General features: G+C 34.0%; 1 protein-coding gene across 4 annotated transcripts in view; it reads left to right on the top strand.

The window, feature by feature from the left end:
* Positions 1-12,691, top strand: part of NIPBL (NIPBL cohesin loading factor) — a 186,834-nt gene extending 174,143 nt beyond the window's left edge. For 2 of the 4 annotated variants that reach the window (XM_036020205.1, XM_036020203.1), the window contains 7 exons: positions 1,537-1,644; positions 2,284-2,484; positions 5,471-5,617; positions 7,327-7,601; positions 8,890-9,064; positions 10,974-11,162; positions 11,718-12,539. In XM_036020205.1, coding sequence (XP_035876098.1) covers positions 1,537-1,644; positions 2,284-2,484; positions 5,471-5,617; positions 7,327-7,601; positions 8,890-9,064; positions 10,974-11,162; positions 11,718-12,083 — 1,461 coding nt within the window. In that variant the 3' untranslated portion in view covers positions 12,084-12,539. Of the gene's footprint in view, positions 1-1,536; positions 1,645-2,283; positions 2,485-5,470; positions 5,618-7,326; positions 7,602-8,889; positions 9,065-10,973; positions 11,204-11,717 lie in introns of all 4 variants that reach the window. The other 2 variants (XM_036020202.1, XM_036020204.1) reach the window with 2 other exon arrangements.
* Positions 12,692-12,908: the final 217 nt, after the last annotated feature.

Here is a 12,908-nt window from a genome sequence, read left to right as displayed (position 1 = left end):
GACATACTAGTATACTAAGGACTGACTGTTAATGCTGAATTGGTAGTGTATATCTGATAGGTTCAGGAATGTGCCATATGCTACAAAAGTGAAATTATTAGATAACCGAAGCCTGTTACCCTTCAAATTTTTTATTTTGGCTGTTTTCTGTGGAACTTTTAAAAAAATACGTTATATGTAAATATGCTTTGTTCTTCCCTGTGTCCTGAAACAAAGCACAGTAATGAAGCGTGCTAAACGATGTTTAGGCTGTTTTGCATGACTCAGGGTTATCATCAAGATCACCTAATAAAATGCACAGTGGTATGTTGAGACTCGAATTTTTGAGGTACTTACAACTTTACTGATATTCCGAATGGCCTCAGGTGGTTGGTGCTTTTATTATATCTGCTTTTTAAAAATTTTTCTTTTAAAGTTCACACTTATAAAAAAAGTATAGGAGTAATGCAATGAACTCTTCTATACTCGTCACTTATTATTTACCATTTGTTAGACTTTTGCCACGTTTGCTTTATCTCTTGCTCTTCATACATATTTTTTCTGAATAATTTGATGGTAAGTTTTAAATATCACTATTCTCTATGTCTAAATACCTTAATATATATTTTCTAAGAATAAGGACATTCTCTTATAAAACCATAATGCAATAATCAAATTCAGGAAATTTAACATTGATACATTATTATCTAATATGTAGTTTTGTTTTCAGATTTGGCCAGTTTACCCAATAGTCTTCAGTGGCCTTTTTTTCTCATTGATTTGGAATTTAATTCATGATCACCCATTTGAGTTAGTGTCATGTCTACTTTTTTAACGGTTTGTTTGTTTGTTTGTTTGTTTATTGTTCTTTTTCTTCCTCACTGCTATCTGATTCATATTCACCTAACTTACTAGTGGTGTTTTGTGACTTTAGATGTATAATAAACTTTGAGATACCAAATCTGTTACCAAAGTACTAGCTATCCAGTCATTGAAGCTTTATCTAAAATCAGCTTTGTAGAGAAATTTATATTTTCCTAGTTTTGAGTATGGAAGACAAATTACTTTCTGCCCTATTTTATCTTTACATAGCTAATTGAGTCGAGCTTGAAAAAGTATTGGATAACACATTTGTAGTATATATCACAGCCTTAAATGGATATTCTTAGTGTTGAGGCCCTTTATGTTTAAAGCATCCTAAAGTCACACTGAAATTATTTAAATTTCACCACATCAGTATTTTACTTATGTACCAGTGCTTTTTTGCTTTAAGCTAAATTTAAGGAAGATTAATCATTTTTTAAAGAACACTAAAGCGTGGCATTTAAAGGCCTATAAAACTATATATATATACACAATCCCAGATACACAATATATATATATACAATATATATATATATATATATATATATACACAATATATATATATATATATTGTGTATCTGGGATTATATATATATATAATCCCAGATACACAGCAAGTTTTAACATATGTAAAGATACACATAGAACTTTTACTACTGTGATCTCTTATAACTCCTGTGTTTTTATTTCCAGTGTGTACCATATTTAATTGCTATGGGCACAGACCCAGAACCAGCTATGCGGAACAAGGCTGATCAGCAGCTTGTGGAAATAGACAAAAAATATGCTGGATTTATTCATGTATGTATATTTAAATTGTATAACCTAAATTTAAACCTCTTTCTTTAGTAAAAACCATTTATTTGGTAACCATCCTGCCCATATTCCTATTAGAATAAAATATTTTGCTTAGTACCTACTTAGACATGCAACTAAGTTTGTCCCCCAAGGTATTTATTCTTGTTTAAAATTAACTCTTAAGATTGAGCTAGAGGTGATGGGTAGTCCAGCAGGTACAATGGCATGCATGGGTTCTAGTCCCTACTATTGGACCTTGGAGTAGTAGCTCTTGTGGGTCTCAATTTTTTTCTTCTGTAAAATGAGGAGATTTTTTAAAAGATTTTATTTATTTATTTATTTTTAGAGAGGGAAGGGAGGGAGATAGAGGGCGAGAGAGAGAAACATCAATGTGCAGTTGCTGGGGGTCATAGCCTACAACCCAAGCATGTAACCTGACTGGGAATCAAACCTGCGACACTTTGGAAATGAGGAGATTTTAATAGATGATTTCTAATATTCTCCCAGCACTTGCATTCTATGATCTTATTATTTATATAAGAAAATCAAATAATGAGTTAGCCTCAGACTATAATGCTCAAAGTACATTTTTAATCTGACTTTTAATTTCCATGGCAAAAATGAGGCTTTTATTGATTTCAGATGAAAGCAGTGGCTGGTATGAAGATGTCTTATCAGGTACAACAGGCAATCAACACATGCCTAAAAGACCCTGTAAGGGGTTTCAGACAAGATGAGTCCTCCAGTGCTTTGTGTTCACACCTTTACTCCATGATCCGTGGAAACCGCCAGCACAGACGAGCCTTTCTAATCTCCTTACTCAACCTCTTTGATGACACAGCAGTAAGCACAAAAACTTACTATTTTAAGGAAATAAATGTTTTGTAAATTTTATGCCTAAAGTAGTCACAGGTTTTTTAATATTGCCGTTTTAGTAAATAATAGTGACTATATTAAATGTGTTTCTTTGAGTCTTCTGTGTTAATTATACAGTCACAATTGAGCAGGAAATTTTACATGGGAGCACATACAGTGAGGGGTAAAGTATAATTGTGTCTTCATACTGAGTATCCTATAAACTTTGGTAACAGTTCCTTCAAGCATACCTTTAAATAAACTGTATCACTAACCTATCACTTTGAGGGATAGATTAGATAGATGATAGATAGATAGATAGATAGATAGATAGATGATAGGAAGAAACAAAGATGAGATGAAATTTTACTTGTTTCTGTTAGACTCAGATATTGTTAGAATAACTCTTCTAGGATTTTGGCTGCTGACATTCCCTTCTTGTTCAGCTTCACTTCCTTAATGAAGAGCACACATTCATTTGTGTAATCGCCTGTTGCTCCTTTGGGCTATCACACAAGGGGCATTGTGTGGCAAAGAAAACAGGTCATCCTTAACTTTAAGCTTACCTCTTAATTTATTCATTCATTATACCCAAATATTTATTCATCACCTGCTATATGGTAGCCATTGTACTAGGGGATGAACTGAAAGTAGTAAATAGGACAGGTGTGATGTGTGCCCACGTAGAGCTTAGAGAATATATTATACACATTTGCTTCAGAAATAATTGGGTATAATTTAATCACCACCACAACCATTATATCATCAGCATTAAGCTTTCATTTCGTGTGAGATACTGTACTAGGGTACAAAATGGTATGATAATAGTGCTCTTGCCCTTAATGGGTCTTCCCTCCAGTTGGGGAGAGAGACACAAAATAAAGGAAATAAATAATAGCTAAGGTTAGCATACCCTGAGTGCCACGTGATGAGTCAGTGATACTGCTGTAGCTTTTTATCTCTCCTGAGCTGCATCCCCATGTGGTTTCATTGCCTGCTGTATGTCATGGGCATGTGTTCTGTCACCTCGGCATGTAAAATGCTAAATCCAGCTCTCATCACGCAGTGCTTGCTGCTTCCTCCAATGAAGGATGTCAGAGGAAAAGCAAATTACTGAAATCTTAGGGAGACTAGATGAGACGGATCTACTATTTGAGACAAGGATAAAAACATGAATAAAGGTACAAAGATAAGAGTATGTGGGAAATAATGAACAGGTTGTTATTTGGAACACACAGGTCATAGTGACGTGTGTTTATGGGAGCCCTTATAGACGGTGGAATTGCCAAAGAGCACTTTAACATTGTGTTCACATTGAAGGTAATACTAATTAATCTATTATGGCGACAGTAGAAAAAGATAAAAGAAATTTTGTGAGGAACACAAATGTTTTAGCATTGGGGTCACATTGGAGGTAATGAATTAATCTATTGTGAGGACAATAGGAACGAAAAGAATGGACAGTAGGAAAGGAAAGAAATGTGAGGAGGGAATAAATAAAACTGAGAAGAAGAGCAGTCAGAGGATAACTGGATGTTTTTGTGCTAAGCACTTGAAAGAATAATACAATTGTTGCTAGAAGCAATTTCAAAAGGAGTTGGCTTGAGAAGAGCATAGAAGAGGAATAGTCAAAGAACTTACAAGAGAAAACCGAGGAGTGAAGATTTCAGGAAAGAAAGGGTGAGGTAGTAGTGTTCATGCTGTTAAGTCAAGGAGAGTGCAAAGTTAAAAAAAATAGGGTGGGATACTTGTGGATAGAAATGCTCAGGCAGGGAGGCACAAAAGATTATTTTAATTAAAGAACAGTAGGGAGGACCTAGAAGGAACAGCTCTGGATTATTTTTTTAAGAAATTTGTTTTTTGAAAGGAAGGAGCAGTGTGGACCTTTTTTATGGTCAAAATTGAAGAATATTCAAAGTGTTTTTTTAAAGGTTTATTCAGAGTAAGTCTGAATATTTTCAGTTTTAGGAGGGGGAAAATAAATATATGTATATAAGGAATATATATGTATAAAAGTTACAGTGTTAAAACCAATATATGATGTAGGGTTCTATGAATCTCCCTAACTTGAACATTTAAGTGTTACACACATTTAAAAATAAAAAAATAGAGTAAGAGTCTCATGAATATCATACTAAGTTTATTCTATCTGTCCTGTGGGATTATTGTTGTACCTCTGCTGCTACATTGGGTTTTCTGTAGAAGGGAAGGGGTTTTCATTGCTATTTTTTCTTTTTTTTAAGGTGTAAATGTTTTAAAGGAATTTAAATGTTAATATATCTTTCGGTGTATGTTTGGTATGATCATGACATGCTGAAAGTCTCTATTGCTTCTTTTTAAAACAAACTAGTAGTAACCATATTTTTTTCTTGAAATTTTGCCTACCTGAGAGTTTTTATAGTGTGAAACTATAATAGCACTGTCAGAAGGACTCTGATATTCTAAATTAAATATACGTAGGAAACTGACAGCTGTTTTATGAGTACATAAATTTTGTGGGGTTTTTTAACCCACATATTAGTACTGTAATTACCACGTGTTTTCGAGGGAAGTATAGTAACTGTGTATAACTGATCTTCATATGGTTTAAGCTCTTAGAAACACAATGACAAATAATTATGAATTTGTGTGTATATTTTCTGGTGTGATATGGATTCATCATGAAGATTCCATATACTGTATAAGAATGTAAAGGGAATTCCAGTTGGGTGCACTAAAAAATTTCACCTCTTCATTTCTTGAGGTACTATGGCATAAATCATTATGAAATCTCTTAAAATGGGTATAAAATTATTTTATAAAATCAATATCTATTCCCCCTCCCTTTTTCTTACTGCCCTGTGTCTTTACTCCCCCTTTCTGTGAAACATTAACTGAGGTGAAAGTGTCCAGTAATATTTTTTCTAAAAAGGCATTTTGGTTAGGTTTTGAGATTATTCACTAAACGTGTACCTATTTTTTTTTTAATTTACAGAAAACAGAAGTAAATATGCTCTTGTATATAGCAGACAATCTAGCCTGTTTTCCATACCAGACACAGGAAGAGCCGTTGTTTATAATGCATCATATAGACATTACACTTTCAGTTTCTGGTAGTAACCTACTGCAGTCATTTAAGGAGGTAAGTTACACACATTACTATTCTTCATGGATCTGTATCTTTCAAAGTGCAGACATGCAATTTTCACTGTTTTGTTTCTCATTGTTCTCTTTATTCTTTTCACAGGCATATAAAATCTTTCTAAATGAATTTACTGAAATCTGGGCAGTGCTTTAATTGGGGAGAGGAAGTGGGTTGCTATTTTATATCAACTAAGAAACACCTAAAACCATTTTATTTCAGATCATTTGGGTGGACTATACACACCCACATATACTTACATATATATACACTTACACATATATGGATTGTTCAATTGCTAAACCTCCCCACTTTATTTCTCTCACTTTTTAAAAAAATTTATTTATTTTTAGAGAGAGGGAAAGGGAGAGAAACATCAACGGATGACAGACATATCAATAGGTTGCCTCTCGCACACCCCCAACCAGGGACCTGGCCTGCAACCCAGGCATGTACCACAACTGGGAATTGAACCGGTGACATTTCAGTTTGCAGGCCAACATTCAGTCCACTGAGCCACACCAGCCAGGGCTATTTCTCTCTTCGAGCACTGACTTTTAAGTGTTTGGTGTCTATTCATATGTTCATTTAAACCCTACTTTAAAATAACTTGCAATTCTACAAATCTGGTAATGCTGTAGACCTTAATAGTATACTTGAAGAGCTCTAGTTAGAGATATAGCTAGCTTCCTGAGAAACACAGGAAGTACATAAAGCCATTGATTTCTTTATCCTTGTATACCAGCATCATAATTAAGTTGGTGTATTTTATGCTGAAAACTTAGTTTGTCATGAACTTAATGTCTTTCCTTCATGGTTTTTTAGGAGGAAATGTAATTGATTTCATTATAAAAGCACCTGGTATAAGCACTGGGCACATAGTTGGCACCCAGTGAAGTTTTTATATTAATTGGAATATTTTCATGTACTTCACAATACAAGTAGACCTCATTTTATACAGTCACGTTGCTCAAAAGTTAGCTTCTTCAAACTAGTAAATGAGGAATATATTTTAATACCTAAAGGGTAGAACTACATGTAGAAATTTAGGCCCCACTGTAGACCTGCTGAGACAAGAGTACTTTCTTAACAAAATTCTTAGGTGTTTTAATAAACACAGTGAAGTTTAAGAAATTAATAATTCCCCAGGAACTTTAGCCATTGTATTATCTTATTTTACTTATTATTGTGCATATACTTGTATATGTTTCTCCTTTTGTTTAACAGTTGCATGTAATCTAGTCTTTCCCCTCTTAAACCCAGCTGACTTTGCTTCTTTTTAAGAGATAATAGTTTCATAAAATACAAAGAAACAGAATTTAAGTATTTAAAAAAATTACCTATTGTAGTCTCCCAGTTAAATTATAATTATTCCTTTTCATCTATATTGGCTTATTTATATACCAAATTAATACTTTTTTAGTTAATTTATTTCATTACTTTTCTATAAGGAAATTGTTTCCCTTTGAATGATATTTCAAAAGGGGTTGGGGTGGTTATGGAGAGGATATTATATATGATTTTACCTAGTCTTGGAACCTAGTATTTCCCCCAAGGGTTAGACTTCCAGTCATTTATGGAAAGGCAAAAGGTTTCATTACATAAAACATTGACATGAGGATGCTTTTGGAAACTATTGAATGGAGCATGTGTGTATTTGTGACATTTTTATTGTTTTTTTTTAATAGAATAATTTCCCTTTTTTGCAGTCTATGGTAAAAGACAAACGGAAAGAGAGAAAATCATCACCTAGTAAGGAGAATGAGTCAAGTGAGAGTGAAGAAGAAGTTTCCAGGCCCCGGAAGTCACGGAAACGTGTAGATTCAGATTCAGACTCAGATTCAGAAGATGATATAAATTCGGTGATGAAATGTTTGCCAGAAAATTCAGCTCCCTTAATTGAGTTTGCAAATGTCTCCCAGGGTATTTTATTGCTTCTAATGTTAAAACAACATTTGAAGAATCTCTGTGGATTTTCTGATAGGTAAGGTTACATAAGCAGGAAGAGAATAAATTTTGTTCAAATAATTAAGAAATATGAAACCCTGTTTTGATTGAATGCTTACTTTAATATTAAAAATATTCATTTTTAAAAAGGAGTTTCTTTTTATTGCTGTATAATATTGTGCTGTATAATACTGAGTTGGCCAAAAAGTTTCTTGGATTTTTTTTCCATAAGATGACTCTAGTAGCGCTTAGTTTAACTTCATTTGAAATAATTTTGTTACTTTGTATTGTTGTTGTATTAGCATGCATTATAAAAACATTCGTCAAAATGGATGAATTTTTGTGTAGTCATTTCAATATTGAAGATGGAAGAAAATAAACAACATTTTTGGTATATTATGCTTCATTTCAAGAAAGGTGAAAACTCAACTGAAATGCAAAAAAAAACACGTGGGCAGTATGTGGAGAAGGTGCCATGACTAAATTAATGTGTTAAAAGTTGTTGGCTAAGTTTTGTGCTATAGATTTCTCACTGGACAATGCCCCATAGTCAGGTAGACCGAGACATTGAGAACAATCAATGTTCTACCACGTGGAAGAGAGCTGGCATACATAAAATATCCAAATCAGTAAAGTTATTGGTGAAAATGACAAATATGTCTCTTATAGAAAAAAAACTATGTGAACTTTTTGGCCAACTCAGTAGAGCATGTTTCATCTAAAGGGCTCAGGTATTATTCAGATGGTCATCAGCTGTTGCCACAGAAGAGAGTGGACACAATGTGGCCCACAGCTTCCACTTGCTCAAGAAAAGCTATATAACCCAATTTTTTATGAGAAATATTTTGATGTTAAATGTTGGCAAAGTAATTTAGCAATAAGGTCTTGGGGCACTGCTAAGGAATTTTTAAGCAGAGTTGTTAATGGCTATGAAACAGATTCGTAATCATTCTGGCTGCTGTGTAGGGAATAAATAGTTGGAGGGAGTGGGCAAAAAGGGAGAAGGAGGTAAACTAGCTAGGTGGTACTGAGTAATTACACTAAAACTATCTTATAATCACAATCATCGCATTAAAAAGTAGGTATGAGAAACTCATTTAAATGATGCTTCTATTCAAGTAAATACTGACGGAAATGAGAACATTATTCTTTTTCATCTTCACCCTTACACCTTCACTTTTGTTTGCTAAATTATATTTATTTCGTGTACAAGCTTACTGATTAAAATTTGTATGAAAAAATTTTATTAGTAAATAAATTTAGAAGCAGTTTAAATGTAAAAGCCTGAAAATATTTTAGTTAATGGTTTTGTTTTCCCAAAACAGTAAAATTCAGAAGTACTCTCCATCTGAATCTGCAAAAGTGTATGATAAAGCGATAAACCGAAAAACAGGAGTTCATTTTCATCCCAAACAAACACTGGACTTCCTGCGGAGTGATATGGCTAATTCCAAAATCACTGAAGATGTGAAAAGGAGTATAGTAAAACAGTATCTAGACGTGAGTAGTAAAACCAAAATATATTTTCTTCTAATCATGGCTTTTTTATAAAACATTTTGGGAGGGAGTTAGCTATCCTTCTTGACCTTGAAGGTAAGCTTCATAAACTACCAAGATTATTTTTTTCTTTTTTGGTCTGGTTTTAAGGAATTACTTTAAGCTTGCTTTCCCATTTAATCCATATAACTATTGCATCCTAATTATTTTTTCTTAAAAAATGTCATCTTACCACTAATTTTATTTTAGCAAAAATGAAAGTTTTTAAGGCAAGTTTTAGGAAAAAGCCACACCCATTTATATATATTTTTAAATTCAGTGGATTACTACATGGTATAATTTTCATAAGAAGAAAAACCATGAAAAGTCATCCTCCTACCCCCTTTAGCCATTCTGTTTTTCTCCTCTCTGGCAACCAATATCACTATGTTTTCCTATCTAGTTACAGAAGTCTGAGTGTGTGTGTATTTTTGTATTTCTCTTAATGTATATTCACTTAACAAGTATGTGAGTGTGTGTGTGTGTGTGTGTGTAATGTGCTTTAAAAATGTATTTAAGAATATCCCTGGCTAGTGTGACTTAGTGGATTGAGTGCTGGCCTGCAAACCAAAGGATTGTGGTTCGATTCCTGGTCAGGCCACGTGCCTAGGTTGCGGGCCAAGACACAACCTACCAATGTTTCTCTCATACACTGATATTTCTCTACTTCTCCTTCTTCCTCCCTTCTACTCTCTCTAAAAATAAATAAAATCTTTGAAATTCATGGAATAGACAAATTTATAGAGACACAAAAACAGAGTAGAGGCCCAAGCTAACTAGTGTGGCTTAGTGGGTTGGGCATCATTCTGCAAACCGAAAGGTCACTGGTTCAATTCCCAATTGGTGCACATGCCTGGGTTGCCACTCACCCTGGTTGGTGGGGTGTGAGAGGCAACCAATCAGTGTCTCTCTCACATACCGTATTTCTCTCCCTCTCCTTCTCCCTCCTTTACTCTCTCTACAAAAATAATAAAACCTTTTAAAAATAAATTTGGAAAGACAAAATCAAATAAAGTGTACCAGGGTTTACGGGAAGGCAGAATGAGGAGTTATTGAATGGATTACAGAATGAAAAAGTTATGGAAAAAGTTTTAGAAATGATGATGTAATGGTTGCACAACATTGTGAATATACTTAATGCCAATGAATTGAACACTTCAAATGGTAAATTTTCTATTCTGTATATTTCTCCACAATAAAAAATTTTAATGTTTAAAAATGTTTTTAGAGACTGTTTTTAAAAATAAAGTTTTTATTTGAATCTACTTGAAGCAAGTAGCTGAACATAACTAATAATGATTTTTTTACCCAGAATGAAACCTACACAATGGTTTTCATGTTATTCATAGACTGTAATTCTTAAACTCTAAAGTTGAAAATTACTTTAGTTCTCATTTAAAATTCTTAAACATTTTTTGCTTATTACTCCGGTATTATCTTGGCAGAAAACAAAGAGGGCAGAAAATTTTTAAATGTTGTTATTTATTAATCACTTGGTTGCTTGATCGCTTAGACCAGGATCAGCAACCTCTGACTTACGGGGCAAATCTGGCCTGCTGCTTGTTTTTGTAAATAGTTTTGTTGAAACATCCATGCCCATTCATTTGTGTATTCTCTCCTTTCACAGCACGATGGTTGAATCATATAGCTGTGAGAGAGACTTTTTAGCCTCCAAAGCCAAAAATATTTACTCCCTGGCTGTTTACAGAATATGTTTGCTAGCCCCTGACTTGGACAATAGCTAAAGTGTATTTCACCCACGCCAAATTAAATTTAGGAAAGAAAATTTAAAAGAAAATAATGTACTTAGGGATTTAACAATCTTATTTAAAATATTTACTTAAAATTCTAAATTAGTGTCTATTCTTTGTAGTTCAAACTTCTTATGGAACATCTGGACCCTGATGAAGAAGAAGAAGAAGGGGAGGTGTCGGCTAGCACAAATGCTCGGAACAAAGCAATTACCTCGCTGCTTGGCGGAGGCAGCCCTAAAAATAATGCAGCGGCAGAGACAGAAGATGATGAAAGTGATGGGGAGGATAGAGGAGGAGGCACTTCAGGGGTGAGGCGGAGGAGGAGTCAACGTATTTCGCAGCGTATTACGTAAAATGATTTTTATGTGCTTATATATGTCAGTCTTTTAAATGTACATCAAGTAATGTAATACTTATGAGAGAAAACATTTTGTAGATAGAGATTCTCTACTTAACCATTTATACATCCTTTTGTAGAAAGTTTAAAAGACAATAAAAAAGAAAAAACAGAAATGAGATTTATTCAGCATAAAGGGGTATTAATTTTTCTTTGGATTGTATTAATGTGTGTTATTCTTTTTATTGTTGCTAAGGTTTATGTAGCTTTATGGTTCATATGTATATATAATTTTATATATCAATAAGAGTAAAGACACGGGTACAAATTAAGAGTTTTATGGTTTTACAAGTATATGTTAACCCCTTGGCGCTGGCGGTCACAGTGCGCCTCATTGCCGGCAATGGAAGTGTGCTGGGAAATCCCAACTCCCGGCGTCAAGGGATTAAAAGCAATAAAAACAATAATTTCACTAAAATTATTTTGTATAACACTTGGTCTTTTTTCCCCCCTCCCAATGTTTTAGTCATTGAGAAGGTCAAAACGAAATTCAGACTCTACGGAGTTGGCAGCACAGATGAATGAAAGTGTTGACGTCATGGATGTCATCGCTATTTGCTGTCCAAAGTACAAAGATCGACCACAAATTGCAAGAGTAGTACAGAAAACCAGCAGTGGCTTCAGTGTTCAGTGGATGGCAGGCTCCTACAGTGGCTCCTGGACTGAGGCTAAGCGCCGTGATGGCCGCAAACTGGTGCCTTGGGTAGACACTATTAAAGAGTCAGACATTATTTACAAAAAAATTGCTCTAACGAGTGCTAATAAGCTGACTAATAAAGTTGTTCAGACTTTACGATCCCTGTATGCCGCCAAGGATGGGACTTCCAGCTAATGAATTTGTATATGCAGCCAAATTTACAGGAATTTTTTTAAGGCAGAAAAACTTGAAATATCAACCTTCTGGCAAAAAAAAATCAGTTTTATGAAGAGAGTAAGAATGGAACCTGGGATGCAGGAACAAAAGAAGGAAATGTTGGGCAAACATTTTTGTGGGAGCTCCCTTCGCTGTTGTGCAGCAGAAACAGATTCTCAGTTCATTTTTACTCCCACTGTATTATAGTTTAACAAAAATTGTTTATATCTTGGAAGAAACTTTCTGTTTAAAAAATAAACAAGTGAATGTTGGAAATTAGTCTGTTAATGTTCTTAATAAAGTGTTCTTGGAGTTTAACCTAGCAGCGGATGGCTTTCTTTAGCTTAGCCCAGTTTCCAGGGAAGCATTGTTTTTTCCAGGCTGTAAAATGGCAGAATCTCCTGGATATATAATTTATTCTGTTGAAAAAAAAAAGCATGCAGTATCTATGACCTATCTGCAGAAGGAGTTTTTGTAAATGTAGATTTTGATGTATTAGGTCACCCTGAAAACAATACAAGAAAAGGGATCCCCAGGCAATCTGGTGGAGCGAATACTGCAATAAATTTTTTTACTTCTCTTTGTTACTTGTCTGTTTCCATTTGAATTTCTTATTGTAAAGATCTGTTTAAATCCATTTATATTATTTTTCAGTTTTTTATGTAAAATTTATTATATCACTGGTTTTCAAAGCAAAACATAAAATATTGTTTATACAGTTTGTATAGGCTGACTTCTGAATAATTGGTATCTATTATTTTCATTCCCATAAGAGGGTGTAAACAGTTAACTCCAGGGTTTTAT

This window comes from Phyllostomus discolor, chromosome 3, assembly GCF_004126475.2.
Source record: "Phyllostomus discolor isolate MPI-MPIP mPhyDis1 chromosome 3, mPhyDis1.pri.v3, whole genome shotgun sequence".
Taxonomy (NCBI): domain Eukaryota; kingdom Metazoa; phylum Chordata; class Mammalia; order Chiroptera; family Phyllostomidae; genus Phyllostomus; species Phyllostomus discolor.
This window is presented reverse-complemented; position numbering and strand designations above follow the sequence as displayed.